Source organism: Heterocephalus glaber, unplaced genomic scaffold (assembly GCF_053883595.1).
Source record: "Heterocephalus glaber isolate CG9 unplaced genomic scaffold, H.glaber_assembly_v1.0 deba00001761, whole genome shotgun sequence".
In the NCBI taxonomy this organism is placed as follows: domain Eukaryota; kingdom Metazoa; phylum Chordata; class Mammalia; order Rodentia; family Bathyergidae; genus Heterocephalus; species Heterocephalus glaber.
The window spans coordinates 2,031,729-2,058,316 of record NW_028258458.1 but is presented as its reverse complement, the minus strand read 5'-3'; the positions used below and the strand labels follow the sequence as shown (position 1 = coordinate 2,058,316).

General features: G+C 37.4%; 3 protein-coding genes across 4 annotated transcripts; all 3 read right to left on the bottom strand.

Moving 5' to 3' along the window:
* Positions 1-6,331: 6,331 nt before the first annotated feature.
* Positions 6,332-7,323, bottom strand: LOC106008538 (olfactory receptor 7G2). The gene has a single exon (XM_013068708.3). The coding sequence runs from the start codon at positions 7,268-7,270 to the stop codon at positions 6,332-6,334; it is 939 nt and encodes a 312-aa protein (XP_012924162.1). The 5' UTR covers positions 7,271-7,323.
* Positions 7,324-13,033: 5,710 nt separating this feature from the next.
* On the bottom strand, positions 13,034-15,757 carry LOC106008537 (olfactory receptor 7G2). 2 transcript variants are annotated; one of them, XM_021251176.1, is made up of 2 exons: positions 14,825-15,757; positions 13,034-13,063 (listed from the first exon to the last, which is right to left on the bottom strand). In XM_021251176.1, the coding sequence occupies exons 1-2, from the start codon at positions 15,737-15,739 to the stop codon at positions 13,034-13,036; spliced, it is 945 nt and encodes a 314-aa protein (XP_021106835.1). In that variant the 5' UTR covers positions 15,740-15,757. The 2 variants fall into 2 exon arrangements, with proteins under 2 accessions (XP_021106835.1, XP_012924161.1); XM_013068707.1 differs by lacking the exon at positions 13,034-13,063 and having other exon boundaries at positions 14,801-15,739.
* A 5,885-nt stretch (positions 15,758-21,642) lies between these two features.
* Positions 21,643-26,356, bottom strand: LOC147821137 (olfactory receptor 7G2-like). The gene is made up of 2 exons (XM_087201828.1): positions 25,162-26,356; positions 21,643-21,689 (listed from the first exon to the last, which is right to left on the bottom strand). The coding sequence occupies exons 1-2, from the start codon at positions 26,156-26,158 to the stop codon at positions 21,643-21,645; spliced, it is 1,044 nt and encodes a 347-aa protein (XP_087057954.1). The 5' UTR covers positions 26,159-26,356.
* Positions 26,357-26,588: the final 232 nt, after the last annotated feature.

Sequence of the window (26,588 nt, the reverse complement as noted above, 5' to 3'; positions counted from 1 at the left end):
ACCCATACCAACTAAAGGGCAGTGCTGCAAGGAGACAATTTTCCAAGCCACTAAAACAGCATTACAAAGCAGACTTGGGAGAGGCAGCCTGTGTAAGTGACTGTCTGATTCTGTGATTTGATGTTCACTAACATCATTGGGATCACGCTAGTGATGAGACACATATCAGTCAAAGAAATATTCCAGAGGAAGATGTACATGTGAATGTAGAGGTGGGAATCAGAGCTGATGGCCAGGATGATGAGCAGGTTTCCCAGGATGGTGACCAGGTGCATGGCCAGGAAGAGGCTGAAGATGAGGGGCTGTAGCTCTGGATCATCTGTCAGTTCTAGAAGAAATCCTGAAACAACTGTTTGGCTTCTATTTTCCATAATGTAGATGAATTTAATGGAAAGAAGTGATGAGATAAAAATACACACACACACACACACACACACCCCAACAGTGTAACATAAGAATGTGCTAGAAACCATCCCCAGGAGCCATCCTGCTTGATCTTTGGAATTTAGCCCCGGAAATTATGAGAAAATAATTATCTGTTAAGCATGCTATTCTCAGTTGTCTATGTTAGTCCTAGTAAGTAGCATACTCACAAAACCCCATGCCCAATACCAGGAAGACAGTACAAGAAAATGCAGAGTGTTTTGTTGCAGTAATTCAGTTTGAGAAGAGGAAAATTTCTGCTCTGAAAGAGGTGGAATATTTTCTTGTGGAGAAAGGAAAGGTAAAAGGAGACCTGAGGGCTTACTGGCTCATACAGACACATACGTCTCAAGACCATGACAGAGAAGAGAGGCATGAGGGACAAATTCATCATCATCTTATTCTCTGTTCTCCTCTTGTTTCCACCAAGATGAAATTCTTATATGCTATCTGGCCTCATTCTCGAACAGTCAGCATGGGGTTTTGTGTTTCCTGTTTGGTTTCAAGAGGAACAAGGTTGAACAACTCACCAGAGTACTGAAGAAGGAAGGTGTGTCTTCAGGAAATGCAGCCAGGCTGAATGAGTGACTGGGTTCCCGGATCCTCCTTGGGAGGGGTCGCAGCAGGTACTTCCTGACTGGGCGCTGAGTGAACTCAGGAGGCAGCTCTGACAGTCTCGGAATCTCTGGTGCCTCCAGACCCAAAGTGCCTCTTTAGACCAGCTCTTTCACTATCATTCTAATCCATCAGAGACCAAAACTATAAAGGCGAAGATTTCAGAATGGCCACTTTCCTGACCCCTGAGGCTGGGTGTACTCCATTCTGTTTCCTACATTGTTCCTTGTCGTCTGCATTTCACAGGTCTTGTTCACATGGGATGGACTACTTCTTTACTAAATTTCATGGTATCTGGAGGCCTGGATTTTAAGTGGGAAAATATATGCTATATTTGTGAGTGCAAATAATGTAATTGTAATTATTAGATCAATGTTATAAAATGCATGCAGGGGCATATTTTCTAGAGTACCATTGGTGTTGACTGAAAGCTAATTTTTCTTCTTTATTCTAACCTGTGTTCTATGATCATTGCTAATGGCCAGCAATATAGGCAGGACGATGACAACTTGAATAGGACAAATGCCTTCTTCAATTTTGTCATTATATATTCAATAATTTTCTTCACATAAGGAGACTGTGAGTTGAGTTTACATTTCATTTATTTTTATTTTTATTTTTGTTAGTCCATATTTGCAGAACACAATGATTGCATTCACCATGGGGAGATGGTACACAGACATAACACATCTTAATTCTTCTTACGGTTCCCTCCTCTTCCTTCCCCCTCTTCATTTTTAAGTTGAGATGCTAACTCAATTACAAAACCACCGAAAGGAGACATGAGCAGATGTCACCAGATGCTCAGTAATTTCAGTTAGATGTTTGACCATAATTTCACTGGTGGAGTTGATGCTCCATGTTAGTATTGATTTTAAATCTTCCATATTTCAAAACCTCTATGGTCTCATATGTTTGCAAATTATGGGATAATATTTAAACTCCATCTACATGAATTTATAATTTTATATATATATATAATTTGAAATTTATGAAAAGATAGACCTGAATTTCTTCAAAATTTAACCCTAGTGTCTTTAGAAAACAGGTAAAATGTATTAATACTTTAATGAGCTTATGAAACAAAGTTAGTTTTTGTATATATGACAAATAAAACAGGAACATGAAGAAATAGAATGAAGTTATGTTGGTCAAAAAAACTATTACAAATATGACATGGTGACTGAGTGAAGCAAAGTATTTTAAAGTAAGTAAGAAAGTATTTCCTCTCTGTATGTAATGAGAACACAATGTTCTAGGAGATTAGCTAATAAAGACAGAGGTAGAACTTCTTTATTTGAGAAATATGGGTGAACTCATGGGTTGAATGCTGCCTATATTCATGGTTGTGTACTAGAATCCTTGAAATTTTAAGAAAAGCCTCCAGTAGATACCTTAAATTTTGAAGTAAGTATATTAAATGTTGAACTGGGTATCGATTTGTGGTATCCTCTAATGTCACAGAGCAACATGATTCATAACTAAACTTAGGGGCAGAGACTTCATTAGTGGTTTCTTAGAGCAACTGTGAAACTTCCAGGTGATAAATCATTCCCAAGTGCTTGGTTACACCTCAGAAGAATATTGGAGGATGAGAATTAAGGGCAATGAACACAGAAATCGTCTTTGGAGTGTTTTTCTATGATGGGAGAAGAGAAGGAGCCTACAATATAGTACAAAGTAGGGTGAGATGTCAAGAGTACTTTTTATTTTTAAGAATAACGTCATATACATTGGGTATAACTAGAATGAGCTAATAATCCAATCTGAAACCATGATTCAGAAGACAGATGGGGAAAATTCTAGAGCTCTATTCAGGAGTTAATTAGTGCAATGCACTAGTGGGAGTGTTGGGTTTGAATGAGAACACGTAGAACTGAACATATTGCCCTCAAGAAACTATGACAAGTAAATTGTCTTGGAAGAAAAAGTAATTTAAAGTCATCAGTAGTGTAACTTTCCAAAGAACATCACCACACACAGACAGTGTGAACAGATAGAAGTTCTTTCAAGCATTTGGAGAGTTGGTTTCAAGATTCAAGGACAATTTCAGAAAATATAGATAAGGCATCTGCTCTACATCACTTCAAAAAGCCAGCCCGATATAGATGCCAAATGTAGAGAAATTTGGTATATGAAAAGGATATCTTCAGGTGCTTTGTGCAAGATTGTTAGCAGAATATCAGAACTAGAAATACAGGAAGCAATGCAAGAGTATAAAGAATTCTGATAAGTTCAGTTTTGCCAAAATGTACAATATTGTCCCATCTCTACATCATCACAACATTCTCTCAGTTATAACAGGCTCGTTTCAGACAGTGTCATCTTAGCAAAACATCTCATCCTCTATAAAATGACAATACTTTAACATTGTCTCATCTTGTTCTGTAAAATATATAACTCACAGCATTTCTTATCACCTAAAAGGCCATAATTTTCTTATTACATTCGGTTGGGATACTTGGAAATAAGACTCTGAGAGAGAGATTGGTAGTGAAATCAGGGTGTGCAAGTGGGGTGAAACACTGAGAGAGATAAAAGAAAGAATCTTGATGAGGCTTAGGGATAAAGAGAACTGTGACCCTCTGCTAAACAGTCGCTTTTGACACACCAGGTAGTGTGGAGATGGAGATACACCTTTAATATCACCAAAGATGCAGTAAATGATCCAGGATTTGAGACTGCACAGTTTAGTCATTGGTACAATCCTGCAAAGGGCAAGTAGCCATAGCTACAGTGAATCTTTTATATTAAGCAATCCCAGTAGGAATGAGAGAGGGGAGAGGGATGGGCTGTTTGCCAGCAGTACTCCCAGTAGCTGGGATGAGAATTCCATCCTTCCTGACAGAAGATACGGTGTCACATCCCAATATCTACTACACTTATCTTTTTCGTGTGTTGTCTGTTTTTTCTCTCATGGATGAATGCTCCACATGCAAAGATTTCCATAATGTTTGAAGAGTTGTATTATCAATGTAAATAGGGCAAGTCAATAGTGTGCTGCATTTCGTTTTTGCTAAATGAATACCCTAAATATATGCATGCATGGATGCATAAATGTGTACATTAGGTGTCCCCTACGGGATTCAGCTAATTTATAGGGTAGAAAGCATTACTGTATATTTTGTCAATAGATGGAGAAAAAATATTTGAAAAAAGTAACATGCCTTCGTGATAATAAAAAATACATAGTGGGAACTGAAGAAACTACTTTAAATCAGTAAAGGGCATATTAAAAATTAAGTCAATAAAATATTTAATAGTTAAATATTTAATGCATCCTTTTAAAAATCAACAACATAAAACAAAAGCAACTGCTATCATCATTTATATTCAAACTACAGAGGATAGAGTTGAGCTACAGTGAAGAAATGAATGTGGTAGGGTATATAATTGGTATTTGTGTAAAATGCCAAACAGTCCACAAAGACTGTCTTATAAATCAAAAAGAGCAGGACAAAGTTGCTTATAAACTAAAAACACAATTATCACATTATTCAGCAATCCCATTAGGGTATACAACCAAAGGAAAGAAAATCACTGTATCAAAGAAAAGTTTATTGAAGCACTATTCATAATGGCCAGAATATGGAATCAACAAAGGTGTTCACATACTAGAGAATTAATAGAGAAAATATGATTTATATGCACTATGAAAACTTATTCAGTCCTACACAAAATTCTGCTTTGTGTATGGATCTGGAAGACATTGTGAAAAGTGAAAGAAGCCAGGCACAGGAAGATAAATACCACCTATCCTCACTCATACATTGTGGAAGCTAAAAAATTTTATCTCATAAAAGTAGAGAGGAGAAGTCCCAGCTGACAGGAAGAGTGGAGAAAAGGGATTGATCTAGACAGGAGCAACAAGTTCTTACATTTCATAGTAAGTTTGGGTAAGTAGAGTCTCCAACATTATTATGCACTTCAAAATAATTAGAGGAAAATAGTTCAAAGATTACCAATGCATGGAAGTGATGAATGTTTGAGGCAATAAAAATTTTAACCCCAATTGGATCACTAGTCATATTGTGCCCCATTAGCAAATATGTACCAATGTTACATGTCCATCACAAAACATTTTATGAATGGCAACTTGGAAAGATTACGTCTGCGTTATGAAAAGATCAAAAGTAGGGAGTCGGTTTTATGATTTTGATTGTTTCAAACATATCTTTGTACTGACTAATTTTTCAACTAACTTCCAATATATAAATACTTACAAAAATGATTAACTGTGATGTCTATTTGTTAGTGGATTGCAGTTACTTAAAAGCAATAGAAACTTTTCCCCCTCATGTGTACGCACATGCATGCACACATACATATGCGCACACACACACACAACATGGTGGCTTCAACTTCAGGTGTTTATTTTACTTGAGTTTATTTAATCAACACTTTAGGTATTTATTTTAAAGACATTTACAGTATTTCCTTTCAGTATTGACCTCTCACACGTCTTCTGAGGATGAAAAATAAATAGAAGATTCCCCACTAAGTCATTAGATAAAATATAGTCAGCTTTGTGTTTCTGGATACAACATCAAAATATGACACCTAACATTGATTCAAGTATCTCATGACCAGAAGGAGAAATGGCACAAGAATGAAACTCACTCATGGAAGAATGAATGAACCGCAATGTGTCCTGCCTGGATGAACTTTTGAACTCTTTTGAACTCAATATGATTATCTGAATTCTTTGACCTACCTTAGGGTCTTTATTTTTTCTTATTTGAAATAACTCCATCATCAGAGGTGCAATTGAAAGATTCCATATACATATAAAATGTTAAATACAAATTTTTATCAGTTTCTTGAATAAGGAAGCCAAATACAGTGGGTGCTGTTGGTACTATGCAAGCAACATGTTTATTGATGACCATGCTTATTAATGAGTAAAAATCTCATAATCATCTCAAATCAATAACATTATCAAACATGCAGGTTTTATAGGGTGGTAAAACACAGTATGGCAAATACTGCTATTACCTGAGAAAGATGCATTCTCCTCAGTAATTACTTCACAGGATATAAACGTCACCTCCTTTTCCACACAATAGGACTTACCCTAGGATTCATTTCACATGGACCTAACTAAGTGACAAAGAGGAAGCAATTCTCTAGATCTGATCACAGCCTGACTTAAATTTTCCTGCTTGGTCCACCAAGCAAATGCTTTGTCACCATTTTGTCCAATGTAGTGACAAAAACATCATGCATTCTGAATCACTAGGAATTCTGTCCTTGTGCCTTCCTCTAAAAACCCAATTTCAAAGCAAGTGACACATCATAGAAGAGAAGTTTTCCTAACAAGGAATTTCTTCAAGGTTTCTTTTATGTCCCTGTTCCTCAGGCTGTAGATAAAGGGATTCAGCATCTGAGGAACCACAGAATACATCACTGAAGCCACTGCAGCCTTGCTCATTGAATCCATAAATGCAGCACTGATGTGCACCCCAAATGCTGTTCCATAGAACAAGGACACAACAGACAGGTGAGACCCACAGGTGGAAAAGGCTTTATACCTTCCTTCCGATGATGGCATCCTCAAAATGGAGGAAGCAATTTGAATGTAGGAGAAAATGATCCCAAAGACAGGAACACCACCAAATAGGCTAGCCATGAAATATACCAAGATATTAATGATGAAGGCATCAGAACAGGCGAGCTTGATGAGCTGAGCAAGTTCACAGAAGAAGTGCGGGATTTCCAGGTCTGTGCAGAAGGACAGCCGTAACAACATCAGAGTGAGGACCAGGGCGTCCACAACACTAATGAACACAGAGCACAAAACCAGCAGGACACAGAGGCGGGGGAGCATGATGACTGTGTACTTCAGTGGGTGACAAATGGCCACATAGCGGTCATACGCCATCACTGCAAGGAGAAAATGTTCTAAACCAACGTAAAATAAAACAAAGCAGGCCTGAGCAAGGCAACCTGTGTAGGTGATGCTCTGATCCTGTGCTTGGATGTTTACCAGCATCTTTGGGATCGTGGTGGTGCTTAAACAGATGTCATTAAAGGACAGATTGGAGAGGAAGAAGTACATGGGGGAGTGGAGGTGGGAGTCAGAGCTGACGGCCAGGATGATGAGCAGGTTTCCTAGGATGGTGACCAAGTACATGGTCAGAAACAGGTTGAAAATGAGGGGATGATGTTGTGGGTCATCTGTCAGTCCCAAGAGAAGGAATTCAGAAATGATTGTTCGGTTTCTAGCTTTCATGTTTCTGATGAATCTCACAGGAAGTGGGGTGAAAAGAATAAAATGAATGGACTACAAGCAGCAGCAGGAATGTGTTAGAAAATCATGCCTATAGATATTTGGATCTCTAGAGTTCTAGCTTTTAGAATAATAAAATAGATTTCTATTGTTAAGCACCTCCATCTGTGGTACTTAGTTATCACCACAGCCTTAACAACTAAGACAATCATTAGAATCCCTGCCCAACACTCTCACAATAATGCATTTAAATGTCAGAATTTTTTTACCAGTCATAATGTTTGAGAAGGGACAGATTGTGCTCCGAAGGAAATAAGTGCTGTCCTTTTACAGATTATGAGACTAAGTGAATGACAGGAGTGTATAGATGCAAATATACAGTACAAGGTGTCAAGAGGACAACAGACAGGTGTATCGTGGATGGTTGTGTCCCATGAGCAATCCTCTTCCCTTGGTTCTTAGCTTTCCTCACTGGTTCCCAGGATAAAATTCACCTGGTCAGCTTCAAGAGCCCTGATGTTCAGCATCTTACCTGAATATTGAAGTTGGAAGATCTGTCCTCAGCAAGGGTGAACAGACTAAACATGTCAACAGGAGGTGGTCAGAAAGATCATCTCACCACACGATTTCTCTTACATGAGAAACCCAAAGTATAAATAAGGTCAAGAGAAAAATAAAAGGTAAGTGATAGGAAACCAGTTCAGGAAAGGAACCTGGGGTGGAGGGTGAGGGGAGGGAAAACAGAGGAAGAGGAAGTGAAAAGGAATAAGATGCAATATGTATCTGTCCCAAATGCCCACGGTGAATATATTCACTAAGTATCACATACATGTATTAATAAACAAACAAATAAGCAAAATAAATGTTTTTTAAATACAGATAAAAGAATAATTATCTCTGAGAGGAGGCTCAGACAGCTCCCAGCCGGAAGCAGGGTTGTTGAGTGGGGTGACTCAGTGACTTTTCTTGCCTCTATATTCCAAAGAGATCAATATCCAAAGCACCTCATTAGACCTGCTATTTTAGCACTACTCTCCTCCCAGGAGTACCTGTCCTTAAAGACTAATGCTGCACAAGTGATGGATTCAGGATGGTGGTTTACCTGACCCCTGAGGCCAGATACACAGCATTCACTGTCTCCTTTTCTTCTGCTCATCTCTATTTCATGAGTTTGCATCCATATAGCCACCACTTCTAATAAATTCCTGTATTGCCTTCAAGTTACAAATAAAAGAATCTATATAATTACTGATATCTGGAAGTCAGATACCTATTTTAGGTGTGAAAATATGTCTTATATATGTGGGAATAAATAACATAATTATAAATATTAACTAAAATACTAAAAATACAAATACCCATGATGTCTTTTGTATCATTTGTGTTTACTGAACTTTAATTTTTCATTTTTATAGTTTACATAGAAGATTCTAATCTATTCTAATCTATTCAATACTGACTGCCAAAAGGATATACAGAAACTGACTCCCTATCTAGAATTCCATGAATAATTTTTCCCTGTTGTCAGAATAATTCCAAAGGTTTATTCCACAGATGAAGACTGAGTTGAAATCATGTATCTTCATTTTTATTTGAGGGATAGTTCGATTATAAAATCACCAAAAATCAGAGCATGTGGATGTGTCCACACACTGGGTACATCTGGTCAGAATTCAACCATCATTTATGGGTTAAGTGGTGCTTCATATTAGTGCTCACTTTAATCTTTTATATTCAAGAACTTCCATATTTTCATCTTTATCAACATGCTTTGTACCATGACAACTCATTCTGTGTGGATTTACAATTTCTAAGGTAGATGTTTAAAATTTAAGTCAAGAAGGCATTGTAATGTCTCTCTTCACCATTTTAATGCCATTCACTTTTTAAAAGAAAAACAGTACATGTACAAACACCTCATATGAGAAAGAAAAAATGGAAACAAAGTCTTTGTAGATAGGGAGGGGTGGAGAGGTTGAAGGGAGGGCAGGAGAATGGGGGAAAAATAAGAACCAAGATGGATTATTTCATCGTGCAAATTTCCAATGATGAATGTCATTATATTGTATACCTTAAATGTACCAATGAAATTAATTTAAAAAATGCAAACACATCACAGTGAATGAGTGGAAGGTAAAGAGTTCTATTATTTATCTCCAGGAGCAGAAAATACTACTTCTTTTGTTCTAGAAGGACATTGGTCCCTGAGGACATGTGCAGCATGTTAAAAAAATTATTTATACAGACAGGGATGGTGACACATACCTGAAATACATGCATTTAGGAGGCTGAGGCAGGAAGATTATGAGTTCAAGGATACCTGGGGCCACATAGTTCAAGGCTGGCCAGGACAACATCATGAGTTTTTTGTCTCAAAAATACATATTTTCAAATGGGAAGAAGAACAAGAGATGGAAGAAGGGGAAAGGAAGGTAATGGAAAAATAATTAAGATGTGTATGTACATGTATCAACCTCCCATGAAGAGGGTAATCAATGTGTACTGCAAACATAGTCTAACAAAAAATAAGAATTAGAGAAAAAATTAAAATAAAATAAAATCTGCATGTATCTTTCCAATGACATATGTTTACATTTTTATGGGATACAGTGGGATGTTTTCTTTTTTTTTTTGTATTAAATTCTTTTATGGGTACCTTGTAGGTATACAACACAATTACATTTCTCATTGGGAATTGTACCTTTATATAATGCATCTTGGTTGATGTTTTTATTCTTATAGGCAAAGGGGGATGATCATCTCAGAATAATTAGCATATCCAGTATTTAAATTTTGTCATTTCTTTTTACTGCATAATTTCCCTTTTTATCCTCTATTTTGAGGTAGATTAATGCTTTATAGTTAGTTGTTTTACCCTGCTGTGCCATAAAACATCAGAATTCATTACTCCCCTCACACAATAATATTGTACCTGTTGATTGACAGCTCCTGCTCTCCCACCCCTCCACTCTCTCCAGTCCCTAGCAACCACTATTCTGCTCTCTAGTCATAAGATATCAAGGTATGCTTTCTCTTCAGAGTGAGATAATGCCAAGTTTGCCTTTTATGATTGACATAGTTCGCCCTACAAAATGTCCTCTAGGTCTGGTAACATTGTCACTCATGGCAGAATTTTATATTTTATCAAATATAAAATTGAAATATAAAATGTTTGAATATAAAATGTATATTTCATAAAATATAAATTTATAAAATATTTTGCAAAATTGACAGAATTTTATAGTTTATGAGTATATATATATTCAACTCATTTCCTTTATTCATTACTGTGTTGAAGGACAATTAGGGTGATTCTATACGTTGACTACTATGAGCAGTGCTGCAATAAATATGGTAAGATAGGCATTTTTCCAGACCTTTCCTTCATTCTCTTGAATATATTTGGTGTTATGATTTAGATTTCAAATGTTCCCCCAAAAATCCCATGTTCAAAGATAAGGTTTGAGTGGAAGTGAGTGCTCACTGGAAGCATGACCTAGAAGGTTATATCATTGTTCCCAGCTCCTCCCTTCTCTGTTTCCTGGCCGCCATAATGTGAGCAGCTTTTCTCCACCAGAGCCTTTCACCATGCCCTTTCTATCTTGGAGCCAAGTAACTGTGGACTCAACCCACTGAAAGTGTGAGCCACGTTAAACCCCTACTCCTTTAAGTTACAAGTGTTAGATATTTTGCTCCAGCAATAGGAAAGTTGACTAATACAATTGGGATTGTTGGATTTGTATAGTAAGTTCTAGTTTTATTTTTTGAGGACTCTCCATATTGTCCCCCATAATGTCTCTAGTAATTTATGTTCTTACTCTAGTGCAAAAGAGTTCCTCTTTCTCCACTTCCTTGCCAGCACTCATTATCTTTTATCTTTTTTATTATACGTATTCTTGCCATAGGAATATGGCATGTAATCTTGTTCTATTTCTGGGTGGAAAGAGGAGAGGGGTCTCACTATGTTTCCCAAGTCACCCTTGAACTCATGGGCCTTAGAGATCCTCCTACTTCAGTCACCTTAGTAGCTAGGACACATTTCATTGTACTAGACTTTTCATTATGATATTGATTCTCCTTCTAATTAATGATATTGCACATTTTTACATATATGTTAGCCTATTCATATGTGTTCTTTTGAAAATGACTATATTCTAGCCCATTTTCAACTGGGATTAATATTCCTGTGATTTATGCTATTATACATCCTGGATCAACAGCATAAATTACGATAATTAACACCTTACATGTCCCATCAACAGATGAATGGATAAAGAAAATGTGGTATAGGCTGCTGGCTTCTTGTTGTTTCTGTGCTTCTGTGGATGCTGGTAACAGGCCTGCTTGTGTGGGGGTCTGACTTGAGGGACCTGTCATCCTTGCCTGTTGTGTTATGAAAGAAAAGAAGAAGAAAGGGCCGAGGAGGAGAACCACACACAATGCCAAGGAGCAGAGATGCCCCCAGCACGAAGGAGGTGAGCCATTTGGGCACCAGCAGCACACACCTCCCCCATCCACCCCATTGAAATGAGAAGACACATAAGTCTCCAAACCAGACTTCCAGATCACCTAAAGCAACCCCCAAGTAAAATGAGAAGGAACAATCTGATACTCAACCATCTGGACTCCCTGAGCTGGCAACAAAAGAGGATCTGGGAAAAATGAAATCAGAAATAATTTCTCAGATAACAGCAGAGATTGTGCCCATAGTGCAAGACATGATTAATAAATCTAGAGAGAACACAGATAAAAAAATAGAGGAGCTGAGGAACATGATGCAATCCCAACATAGGAAACAAATGGAATCCGTAAAACAGATGCAAACAGATTTCCAGGAGACTAAAAACTCCATTAAAAGTTTTCAGAGCAAAATGACCTAGAGGACAGAGTTTCAGATGTAGAAGATAAGATTGGAATTAGTGACCAGGAAAAGAAAAAAAAATTTAAATAGTAAGGCACCATGAGCATGAGAAATCAATCCAGCAGCTGGTAGATGATCCAAAGAAGAATAACATAAGACTGATTGGAGTCAATGAAAAAAACAGGAGAGAATGCAGATGGCATAAAAAATCTGTTCACAGAAATGATGTCAGAAGACTTCCCAAGCAGGGGAAAAGAACTTCACATACAGATAAGTGAGTCATGTAGAACTCCAACTAGACTTGTTAAAAAAATTCTATGCATAGCCATATAATAGTTAAGATTCCAGAAATCCAACAGAAGAACAAAGTTCTACAAGCAGTTAGAAAAAAGAAACAAATCACATACAAAGGAAAGCCCATTAGAATCACAACAGACTTCTCAATGCAAACTCTCAAGGGAAGAAGAGCTTGGAGTGATGTGTTTCAAGCCCTAAAGAAAACAGCCTCCAACCCAGATTGATGTACCCTGCAAAACTATCTTTCAAAATGGATGGAGCAGTAAGATACTTTCATGACAAAGAGCACCTCAGGAACTTCATGAATACCAATCCAGCACTCCAAAGAATTTTAGACAATATCCTAGGAAAAGCAATGAGGATCACAACCCAAGGAATCCCAGTAGAATGAATCCATCAGGCATGACAAGAAATTAAGCACAAAGGGGGAGAATCAAACAAAAAGTTAAAGTAATGACATTGATAAGCCAATAGGTATGAGTTATACCCATCAATGTTAATGGTCTCAATTCACCAATCAAAAGAAATAGACTGGCAGAATCAAGATCCAACTGTATGCCGCATGTAAGAAATGCACTTAATTCAAAAAGAAACTCACAGACTGAAAGTTAAAGGGTGGAAAATAATACTTCCTGTCCCTGCAATAGGAACACCCCCCCCCCAAATGCAGGAGTAGGTATCCTCTCTACAGATCAAGTGGATTTCAATCGAACACTGATTAAGAGAAAGAAGGACAGGACATCCTTGTTAAGGGAACAATCCAAGAAGACGAGATGAAAATCATAAATATATATGCACCCAGCACTAGTGCACCCAACTATATAAAACGAATACTAACAGACATGAAAAATCAAATAACCACAATACAATAGTAGTGTGGGACCTCAATACCCCACTGTCACAGATAAATCAACTAGACAAAAAATAAACAACAAAATACTAGAACTCAATCAAACTCTTGGACAAATGAACTTAATACATGTTTACAGAGTGTTCCACCCCACAAAATCAGAATACACATTCTTTTCAGCTGAACACAGGTCATTCTCCAGAATAGACCACATACTCACTCATAGAACATGTTGAAGTAAGTGCAAAGGAACTAAAGTTATCCCCTGTATATTATCAGACCATAGTGCAATGAAATTGGAGATCAATAGCAAAAGAAACTGCAAGAATTTCATAAACACATGGAAATTGTACAACGCACTTGTGAATAACCAGTGGGTCACAGAGGAAATTAAAGAAGAAATCAAATAGTTCTTACAATTAAAGGAGAATGACAATACAACCTATTAGAATCTATGGGACACAATGAAAATAGTCTTACCAGGAAAATTCATAGCAGTGAATAAGCGTATTAGGAGAACTGAGCATGCCCAATTAAACAACCTAATGCTGAACCTCAAGCTTCTTGAAAAAGAAGAGCAGGAGAAACCTACAGCTCATACAAGGGAGGAAATTATAAAGATCAGAGCAGAAATCAATGCAAAGGAAACTAAGAGGACAATAGAAACAAATCAATGAAGACTTTACACTTAAGTGGAAATAAATCTGACATACATGTGTAGACATTACACTGTCTCTCTGGTGGGAGAAACTGAAAGGGCAAATAAGGACCAAAATGTAAAATAGATTTTGTGAAATGGGAAGAAATTGTTAAAAAGGAAATGAGAAGCGGGAAGGGGACAGGGGGGAAAAGGAAGGGAAAGTAAGACAAAAAGAAGAAAAGAAGAACAAAATGGAAACAAAGCTTTTGAAAATAAGGAGAGGAGGGTGTTGAAGGGAGTGGAGAGGATTGGGAGAAAAAGAGAAACGAAGATATACCATGGAGAGGCACAGATTTCCTATGATGGACGTGATCATTATGTGTGTTTAAATTGCACCAACAAAGTTAATTTTTTCCAAAAAATGGGGTCTATACACACAATGGAACATTATTCTGCCATGATGAAAAGTAAAATCAGGTCGTTTGGAGGAACATAGGTGAAATTTGAGAACAGTGCTAAGTGAGTCAAACATGGAATGCTAAATATTACATAGTTTCTCTTCTACAAGAACTCAAAGATGTAAATAATTGAATGAATGAATGGAACAATGGAGAAGTACTAGGAAACAAAAAGGAAAACTCTGAAGATGGTGAAGGGTATCAACGGAAGGGATGAAGTAAGGGGGAGAAGATTAAAGAGATTGAAAATGGTCAGGAATAAAAAACAAAGTCAGATTTGCAGTCTGTGTTGAAATATATTTAGTCTTCATATTATCTAAACATTTTTGTAAAAAATATACTGATAGGAGAATCAATGTTCTGGTTCATCACTATCTCTGTCATTTTAACTCATACGAGAAAGTCAAGCTCGGAGCAGTTGACACAATCATAGTAAAGAAGGTGTATTAGCAATGAGATGTCTCAAGGTTTCCTTCATTTCTTTGTTCCTCAAACTATAGATAAAGGGGTTCAGCATTTGAGGGATCACAATGTACATCATTGAAGACACTGAATTCTTAACGGAAGAGTCACTGACTGCAGAACTCATGTACACACCCAAACCTGTCCCATAGAACAAGGAAACAACAGAGAGGTGAGAGCCACAGGTAGAAAAAGCTTTATACCTTCCCCCCACTGATGGGATCCTCAGAATAGAAGACACAATTTGAGTATAAGAAAAAATGATCCCAGAGAAAGGAACACCAGCAAATAGGCTAGTCCCTAAATACATCAGCAGATAATTGATGCGGGTATCAGAACAAGGGAGCTTGATGACCTCAGCAAGTTCACAGAAGAAGTGAGGGATTTCCAGGTTGCTGCAGAAGGACAGCCGCAGGGCCATCAGACTGTGAGGTAGGGCATTCACAGTAGTAACGAGCAGGGAGAGTAAAACCAGCAGGACACAGAGTCGCGGGTTCATGATGACCGTGTACCTCAGTGGGTGGCAAATGGCCACATAGCGGTCATAGGCCATCACTGCAAGGAGACAATTTTCCAGGCCTCCAAAAATCAATACAAAGCTAACCTGGGAGAGGCAGGCTGTGTAGGTGATGCTCTGATCCTGTGCGTGGAGGTTGTCCAGCATCTTTGGGATGGTGGTGGTGCTTATACAGATGTCAGTGAAGGACAGGCTGGAGAGGAAGAAGTACATGGGGGTGTGGAGGTGGGAGTCAGAGCTGACAGCCAGAATGATGAGCAGATTTCCCAGAATGGTGACCAGGTAGATAACCAGGAACAGGCTGAAGATGAGGGGCTGCACTCCTGGATCATCTGTCAGTCCCACAAGAAAGAATTCTGAGACAATTGTTTGGTTTTTAAGCTCCATGTTGATAAATCTTGCAGAAAAGATGTGGCAAAATATGAAATGAATTTCTTCTATGCAAGAAAAAGCAGCACCTAGGAACAGGTTTAAAAAATCATGGCACCCTTTTCTGCTCAGTGTTGATAAACTCTGGGGACAAGGACCAACGTTGTATGTTTTAACGAACACTCCAGCTGAGTTTGACATGTCTAAGATTTGAGAACCAAAGCTTTAAAAAAGAAAAAAATTTCCTATTTGTTTTTGAACCACATGAATATGCAAATATTCTCTCTCTCTCTCTCCATTCATCTTCTCTACATACCCTCTATATTTTACTCCCTTTTAAAACACCACTACTTTTTCACAAATTGTGCCAAGTGCTGAAATCTTCACAAAAAGAAGACATGGATGTCCCTCCACAATTATCCCAAACCTTCACACTAAAAGAAAGTTGTGAATGAGTTTAAATATCTGCCTTCTAGAGTAATGGTCTCCAAATTTCTCACACCTCAGATAAAGGCTTCTCAAATTACCAATGAATTAGTTAAAGTTTCATTCCCATGCACCTAGGAGGATATGTCATAAACGAGTTCAGATTGGCTGACAGCTAAGTTGACTTTCTTGAGCAGTTACTGCTAAGGTCTCTGAAGAGTTCATTTAGGAATCAGCATTCCTAAATTATCATGAAGGTCCTATAATTCCCCCTAAAATTTCTGTCTGAACATAGTTCCAACTTTTACCTTGATTTTTAGGTGAGCCCTCTTCTCTCCATTAATTCAAGCAGGTAGAGGACATTCATCCAGAGGGACATGATGAAAGAAGAGCAACTGTTGCCTATAAACTTGAAGCCTATTAGACTCTGCCTTGGAAATAGAAGCTAAAAGAATATGATTTAGCAGTTAACTCTAAAAGAAGCTGGGTAACGATGTGGATAACATGTGCTGTCTCATCCTAATTGAAATTCTTCCCTTAATGAGGTAGGTAACCTATCATTAAATAAAATAAACAAATGACTGTGTAGAAGAAAGGATGAAATACAGGCACTTCTGCAGAAACATAGATAAAAAAATTGTTGGACCTTAGAAGACAGACACTTGTAAAATAACAGGCTCAGATAATCAGAAGTGTTCTACCGAGAGTGTAAGTGGAAAGCAATATTCTTCCCCTCATGGACAAAAAGCAGCTATGACATCTGGTGTCATATTAGGGTTATACTCTCCAAAGATGCAGATGCCTACATCAGCTTTATGAATGGGAAAAATCTCCAACTGGATGAAAAGCCTGGATGCCCTGACTGGATAATGGAAGTGCTAATTATCAGCTAGGTGGTAACCATTTGACATTTCTCTAACCTTCACATTGTATAACTCAAATATTTACAACTTTTATTTGTGCAATTACACAGCATTAAATGTGTGGGAAGTAAACCTCATTGTTATGTTTGAAATGATATGAGATAAATAGAACAGATGCAGTCAGTACATGGATGGGAATGTAGGTTCCTTGTTTTGAGCCTGCCTATTGTGTGTGTGTGTGTGTGTGTGTGTGTGTGTGTGTGAGAGAGAGAGGGAGAGAGGGAGAGAGAGGGAGGGACACAGGGAGAGAGCTGAGGCAGAAGAGTCAGATAATGTGTGGGTGTGTCTTCCATAAGAAAGAACACAGGTTTCATCCCTCAGAAGGAAGTGATAAAGTTGTAGCAGTTTGGTCAACAGGAAAAAAAGAACATGTGTAGCTTGATGAATGTAAATTATTTGGAAGAGTTTCTGTACTGAAAATATCTCTGAGAATCTTGGTTACACATAAAATTAAGGAAAGAAAGAAACGTTGATGACACCAACATTTATTTGGCCTGGGCATATAGTATAAATAGCAAAGGAAATGTATTAAAAATTAATTAATTAAAAGCATGAATCACAAAAATTATGAATACCTATAGTCCACACCCTGAGAAAATTTTGAGTATTTTGGATCTTCATATGCATGTGTATTTTTGCTGTACGTTATGTACGCATAATAGAGGATCAGATAATAATGCAGGACTGACTCCAGACCGTATTTCACACACTTTACCTATGTGCTTCAGGTATTTTTTCTACTTATATGATTTTCATTTTATTCTTCTCTTTTTCTCTTTTTCTTGGTACTGGGCATCGAACTCGGGACCTTGCCCTTGTGAGGCAGGTGCCAGAACCATGGAGCTAAATCCCTGGCCCTTTTCATTTTATTCTTTCTCAAGAGAAATTACCACACACCATCATTATTCTGTCACAATTTTTATTATGTTTGGTAGTGTTTTTCTAATTACATAAAATATATTATCTTTTAAATGATTCTATACACAGAACCCTAATATATGTGATATTATGGATAGATGCATACATTATATGCTGTTTATATTTGGAATTATTTACTAAATTAATGTTGATATATTTAATCCTCCTTTACAAATCTTAACTACCAGATTATTCCACTATATTGTCACAGAACAATTTGTTTTTCATTCCTTATTCAGTGGGTGGTATTATTTCTGCTTTATATTTATGACAAATTTACAATGTAGAGTCATGCTAGGAATACCACCATATTCATGGCATGCCTTTGGGAAGGACGAAGAGGAACAAAGTGGATATAGAGGAGGTGAATTCTGTATGCTGCTTTTTTCATTATTTCATTTTTTAAACCCTGAAATAGATGTGACAAAAGGTCCACATTCTTAGTATTGGAGAGTGGAGACACATGGTCAAGTTGTTGTTATTGTTCTTGTTGTTGTGTTATCATTGTTCTTAATAATAGATCTCTGCTGCTCCTGTTTAAAGTATTTGGTAGTTTTTGTGGTATCGGGGAATGAACTCTGGACCTTGTGCTTGCAAGACAGGCACAGTACCATTGAGGTAAATCCCTAGCCCAAGTATTTGGTAATTTTAATAAGTAAATCTTGGGGACTAGGAAATTACTGAGTGACCCTCTCTGAATCTCTACCTCCTCTCCAGAGCCCTCATGCCCCCTTCAGGATTGAAACAAAAATCTTTGCATATTAATAAACCTACAACCAGCATATGGGAGAAGATAGGAATAGATTATTGAAGGTGAAATCTGTCTCCTTCAAAATTCATATGCTCAAATACTAATCCCCAATATAGTATAACATGACTGCATTTGGAGATCTATCTTTGGAGAGTTTGTCATGTACCATCTCCCCAAGATGAATGTAATCATTATGTCCTGAAAATATATACTAATAAAAATAAAATTTAAAATGTTAAATCTGGATGTTAGATAGTACTAGCTCTATGTTGCTTATACAAATGCTAACTTTATTAGATACAGAAATAAAGATACAACTTCCTCGAAAAAAGAAAAGTTATTTAATTAAGAATGTGATCATGTGGGCCGGAGATTTAGCTGAGTGGTTCTGGCACCTGCCTGGCAAATGCAAGGTCCTGAGTTCAACCCTGGTACCAAAAACAAACGAAAAAAAGAATGTGATCATTAGAGTGAACCCCAATCCAACATGATTGTGTTTCTTTTACAAAGAGAAAATTAGGACACAGACACCCACAGAAGGAAGAGCAGAGGAATATACTGAGCGAAGATAGTCATCCACATCCCAGGGAGAAAGACCTCTGGAAAACCCAGCTCTCTCTCTATCCAAATTGTTCAAACTTTGTTCTCCAGAACTGTAACAAAATAAATTTCTTTTCTTATTCTACCCAGTCTGCTACTTTTTAGAGCGGCTTTATGCAAATAAGACTGATCAATACACTCCCATCACCATCAAAATAATTCAAATGAACATGAGAATATTTTATGAAACTCATAATTTGAGATGGAACAGATTTCTCTTCAGGAAGAAAATAGTCCCTACTGCTGTGAAGAGAGAGCAGGTGTCTTGCAGAATAAGAACTGCGTGAGTAATGGTGAAAATGTAAATGAGAATGTGTCAGGAAGGTGACAGTCAAGTGGGCTCATGAGGCACCTGCTTCTCCCCATCTTATGCGTGCATTTTTATGATGGCTCTCTCTGGATAAAATTGTGGCCAAACACCTCCCTTAGGTCCAAACCCTAAACTAAGGGGCTTTAGGTTACCTGATTGCATTCACTGAGAATAATGCTCAGCATCTCACCTGAACGTGCAAAATTGAAGACCTGGATCAAGAGAGGAAGACTCATGGACTTAGTGGGATTTGGAGTAAACAGGCTCATCATCAGGGAACACTGCAGCTGTTTCTACCTGACTTGGGGTAAGATATTCACTGGCCAACTCTTCCAGTGTCTCTATCCCTCAGGGCTCAATATCCCAAGCTCCTAATTAGACCAAAAATGTTTCTATCATTCTGATCCCAGGTGGGATATTCTGAAACACCAACTGTGTAGAAGTCAGGAACTCACAATGGCTGATTCCCTGACCCCTGAGGGAAGGTGTGTCTCATCCAACCCTCTTCATGATTTCTGCTCACCTCAATTTCATCTACCTTGAGCTCATAACATGTGAAACATTTTAGCTACCTCCCTACGTTTCACAATAACTGGGAGCCTAATTCAGTTTTAGGCATCAAAATACAGCATGTATATAATAATTATACATGTAGATAAGTATGATACAATTAAAAATACTCAGAAACGTTTGTTCACAAATGTATCATGTCTTGAACCTAATTTTTGTTCTATGTATTTAGCTCACTATATTCCATTTTGACTGTAGTTATAAAAGGGATATTGCTTCCTAATTATAATTCGTGAATATTTTTAAATTCTGTCACATATTTTAAATGTACATATTTTAAATGTACATATTTTAGCATTAGAAAATAGTGAGCTTTCTTTATGGCAGGGGAGTCCTCCATTGTGTGTAAATACATTTGCTTTATCCATTCATCTGTTGATGGACAAATAGACTGCTTCCAAGATTTAGCTATTATGAGTTGTGCTGCTATAAACATGGGTGTGCATGGATCACTGTAATGTGATCTCTAACTCTTTTGCAAAGATACCTGGAAAGGGAATAGCAGTGTGAAATGGAATTTCTATGTACTGCAAACGAAAAAGTAAACAAGTACAAGGGAAGGGATTCAGAAATGGATGGAGGAGGAAGAAGGGACAGGCAAGGGGCTGAAAAAAGGAAGAAAGATGTGTTATGTACATGTGCCAATTCTCCATAAGGAAAGTAATCATTATGTACTATAGGCATGTGCTAATAAAAACAAAACAAATAATAAGAAAGACCGTGAGTCAAAATAGCTCTACATATTTAATTAACATGATTGCTAAATTACCCAAGTCTGAGTGGTAAGGAAATATCTACATTTCATGAGATTTGATTAGATTCCAACCTACACTTCATAGCTCATTAATATTCCAAAACTTCTGGAATTAAGAGTGATATACTTTAATTCTATCAACTTAATTTATAATATATTAACTTTCTGTATAAATTCTGTTGATCTATAATTTTCAAATGTATTATTGAAAATCCACTTTTAAGAAGACAGTGACAGAATGTCTTCTATTAACATCTTTGCCCCATTAGATTTGCAACACATAAAAGATAAGGCATGTAAAAAAAAGATAAGGCATGTAAAAAAAGATAAGGCATGTAAAACAGATAAAATATACAAAGGCATACATGAGATTATAAAGTAAAAATAATTTTTCCATATAACATGCCAAAAAGAGTAGATGTAAATATAAAATAAGATTTTTCAGGTAACAGAAAGAGACATGAAGCATATCATGTTGATTGGGCAGAGGTAAAGTGCTCTGTTTTTTATCCTCATAATCCAGAAAACACTTATTTATTCCAGGTAATGAAGACACAATGTCTTTGGATGCAAAGGGCAGAGAAAGCTTCTTAGTTGAGAAATATGGGTAAACTCCAGAGTTAGTTGAGTTGCCTGACCCATGACAGTGGCCTAGAACAGCTGAAAGTTTCAGAAAAGCCTCCAAGAAAAAAACAATGGGGCTAAACTTTGGCTTAGTGTATAGATGTCTAAATAAGACAAGCTTACCACCAAAAGGGAACAAATGAAACTACTTTGACTCCTGAAAAAAAGAATTTCAAAAAATAAAATTCAGCCCAGCATGGAGGCATGTGGCCATAATTCAGTTATTTGTGAGCCTGAGCCAATCATGAGTTGGAGGACAACCTAGGAAACTTAGTGAAGCATCGTCTCAAAAGAATAAAAGTGAAAAAAGAAAATGAAAATCTACCAACAAATACAGTACAAAGGGATGTTGAATTCTGTCGAATTTTACTTTTTTCTTGTTTTATTGGTTGGTTTGTCAATTATCTTTTTTGTTTTTAAACGGATATAATTTGTATTAGTGATACTACTAATACAGAATAGTGGTATTTGATTTGGGGAATTGGTATATGAATAAAACATATATTGATTATTTTCAATTCCTTTTTCCTCTTCTCCTTTACCTTACCACTTGACTGATACCCTTCTCCATTTCCAAGATTCTACCTTCTAGTTTCCTATCATCTCTTCTTTATTTTACTCATTTCTGAATTCATGTTTTAAGTTTCTCAGATAAGAGAAAAGACAATGTTTAACTATCTGATTCTGACTTATTTGGCTTACCATGATGGATCTACTTCCACTCATTTTCCCATAAATAATATTAATTCATTCTTCCTTATGGCTGAGTTATATTCATATATGTCACATTTTCTTTATTCACCTGTTAATGGGCATCAGGGCTGCTTCCATTCTCAGCTATTGTGAATTGTGTTGCTATAAAATGATTATGCAAGTATCACTATAATAGGTTGACTTTAATGCTTCTGTAGATGGACCATATTGTGGTTTAGATACATCAAATGATATTTCTATTACATTCCACACACAATGTATGAGGGTTCCATTTTTCCCCACATCCTCACCAGCATTTGTTGTTTTGTGTATTCTTTTGTTGTTGTTGTTGTTGTTGTTTTGGTACCAGAGATCAAATTCGGGACTTTGCCCTTACAAGGCAGGTGCTGGAACCACTGACCTAAATCCCCAGCCCATTTTCTGTATTCTTCTTTTTTTTTTTTTTGGTACCAAGGATCAAACTCGGGACCTTGTGCTTGCAAGGCAGGCAGTGGAACCACTGAGCTAAATCCCTGGCCCTTGTTTTGTGTATTCTTGATGATATAAATTCTGGATGGGGTGAGAGGTAATCTCAGTGCAGTTTTGATTACCATTTTGCCAATGGCCAAAACTGTTGAACACTTTTTCATATACTGATTCGCTATTTGTAGTCATTCTTTTGAGAAATGTCTATTCAGCTCATTTAGCCAGCTCTGACTGAGGTATTTGTCTATTGGGGGTTAATTTTTGAGTTATTTATATAGTCTAGATATAATTCCTCCTCTATCACAACAGTAGGAAGAAAAGACTTTTCCTCTTCTCTAGGTTGTCCTTTCATCCTGTTGTTTCCATTGCTGTCAAGAAGCATTTTAATTTGATGTGACCTGTTTTATTGATTCTTGATATTACTGATATTAGAGTCCTACTCAGGAAGTCTATGGATGTGCCTTTAAGTGTTTTCCCTGTATTATCTTCCAGAAATTTCAAGGTTTCTTGTTTTGTATCTGGGTCTTCGATTCATTTTAACTTGTTTTAGTACAGATGATAGATAGAAATCTAATTTCAATCTTCAGTATGTGTCTATCCAAATTTCCTAGCACCATTTTTTGAAAGGATTTTTCCCTTCAGCATGTGTTCTTGGTTCTTTTGACAAAAAACATCAGTTAGCTAGAGGTGCTTCAGTTTGTTTATATGTGGCCTGCTACATTCCATTTGTCTCTGTGTCATATGTTTTGAGACATATCATGTTGTTTTATTACTATGGTTTTGTGGTAGAATTTGAAATCTGATACTGCAGGGTCACCAGCATTGCTCTTTTTGCTAAAAGTTGCTTTGGGTATTTTAACTCTTTTCTGATTCCAAATGGGTTTTGGGATTATTTTTCTAGCAATTTAAAAAATTTTGTTGGTATTTTAATAGAAATTGCATAGAATCTGTACATTGCTCTTAGTAATGTGCTCTTGAACAATATTAATTCTTGCAATTTATGAACAAAGTTGTCTCCACTTTCTAATGTCTGTTTCAATTTCTTCGGTGTTCTGTGATTTTTTATTGTCAAGGCTTTTGACTTCTTTGGTTAGTTAGATTTTGAGGTATGTAACTTTTTATTATGTTGCAAATGGAATTGCTTCCCTAATTATTTTCTCAATGAATTCATTATTGGTGTATAGGGATGCTTTTGAATTTTGAGTTTGATTTTGCATCCTGCCACTTTGTTGAATTTGCTTAACAGCTCTAAAAGTATCCTGCTGGAGTTCTGCAGGTTTTCTATGTATATCAGTCTGTGCCCACTACCGAAATATATTTAAGATATATTTCAGTATATATAAATATAGATATATAAATATATAAGGATTTACAAGATGGGCTTACAATAGCCGCCCACAGAGTCAGATGTGGAAGAGTGCCAAAGGACTGTCTGCATGCTGGAGATCCAAAAGATCTCATCAAAGATTGAAGGCCTGGAGCTCACTGTAGTGTCCCATGCAAGTCCATATCAGGAGGCCAAAGGGTCTGCAGTGGAAGCCAGAAGATGACAACCAAAGCAAAGTTACAGACCGGAGCTCTTCAGAAGTAATAGAATCAAGGCTTCATTCTTCACTTCCGTTTTATTCCAGTCAGGCTGCAGGCCCACCGGTTGGTGCCACTTACAGCCAGGGTGATTCTTCTGTCTTCAGTAAACCCCTTCAGCTACACCCAGAACTATGCTAATCCAATCATTTGGGCTTTTCTTACTCAAGTTGACACAATCAGTTAACTATCACAGTCAGTTTTAAATCACATAATAATCTCAAGCCATTGTTTTCATAAATTATGGAAATTTTATAGATGAGAATCCTAAATATGGCAGATGCTCTTATTGCCTTAAAAGATATGGCTTAGCAATAACAGGTCTCAGGAATTGTTTCAAAGTCTCTGGGTATTCACTCTTCTGTTTCATTAGTAGGACTCGCTGTAGGATGCAACTCACATGGCTGTAACCAGACATCTGAGTACATGACCAGAGCTTGGCTTACTTTCCCTGCTCTATCCCTTTCCCGTCTCACCTTCTTCTGACATGAACCACAGAAATTTGTTAGGATTAGAGCCTCTGCTTCAGGTTCTGTGTCTTTGGAACTTAAGCAAAGATACTGTGTTTAGAGAATTAAAATCATGTGGCAATTTACAGAGTGAAACATAAAGCAACATCAGGTTGCAAACCAAGTTCAAATCCACCTGATCATTATGTTATGCGATCATGGTAGAAAATTGTGGTATGGAAACAAAAGGATCAGGCTTTCTGACTCCCCCCAAATCCTGTTACTTTGACTTGCTCTGGAAACCTGAATTTAAAACAAATAACACATGACAGAAAAGAAGGGAAAATACCATTGAGTCTCCTCAAGGCTTCCTTCATGTCCCTGTTCCTCAGAGCATAGATAAAGGGGTTCAGCATCTGAGTGGCCACAGAATACATCACCGAAGCCACTGCAGTCTTCCTCGGTGAATCTGTAACTACAGAGCTGATGTACACCCCCACACCTGTCCCATAGAACAGTGAAACAACAGAGAGATGAGACCCACAGGTGGAAAAGGCTTTATACTTTCCTCTTGATGACATCCTCAAGACAGAGGACGCAATGTGAATATAAGAGAAAATGATTCCAGAGACAGGAACACCAGCAAATAGGCCAGCCATCAAATACACTAGCATGTTATTGCTGAGGGTATCAGAACAGGCGAGCTTGATGACCTGAGCAAGTTCACAGAAGAAGTGTGGGATCTCCAGGTCTGTGCAGAAGGACAGCCTCAGTGCCATCAGAGTGTGGAGCAGGGAGTGCACAGTGCTAATAAACAGGGAGAGGAAAACCAGCAGGACACAGAATCGCGGGTTCATGATGACCGTGTACCTCAGAGGGTGACAAATGGCCACATAGCGGTCATATGCCATCACTGCAAGGAGACAGTTTTCTAAACCACCAAAAACTAAGACAGAGCAGACCTGGGAGAGGCAGCCTGTGTAGGAGATGCTCTGATCTTGTGTTCGGATGTTCACCAGCATCTTTGGGATGGTGCATGTGACTAAACAGATGTCACTAAAGGACAGGCTGGAGAGGAAGAAGTACATGGGGGTGTGTAGGTGGGAGTCAGAGCTGACTGCCAGGATGATGAGCAGATTCCCGAGTACAGTGATGAGGTACATGAACAGGAATAGGTAGAAGGTGAGGAACAGCACTTCTGGATCATCTGTCAGTCCCAGGAGAAAAAATTCTGAAACAGCTGTTTGATTTGCAGCTTGTATGCTCCTGATGAATCTGATGGAAAACATAAGGTGAAAACTAAATAAAGCAAACTTCCTATACAAACAAAATGGAGTGTCTGCAAACATGGTAGATATAAAAAATTTGGGACCTGCTCTGGACTTGCTTTTGACAAAACGTGAGGATAAGGACCAGCACTCTCTGTTTTAGCAAACACTGCAGGGGAATTTGATTCTTCTAAAGTTTGAAAAACAAATTTTTAACAAAGAAAAATTTTCTCTTTTATATTGAGCTACATGAATATTCAAATCTTTGCTTATATTCTCCCATTCCTCTTGACTCACACATCTTGTAACTTCTAATCTCTTTCTTGAGCACTAATACTTTTTCACACTTAGTATCATTTGTTGAGACTGTAAGACACAATGTGACATAGATGTCCCTTAGAATCATTTCATGCCTTCAAACAAAAAAATCTAAAGACTCAACTTATCACAAACATTTTCTGAGCCATTGTCTCCATGTTGGTATGCTTCAGAATCACTTGAAGGCCTTGTC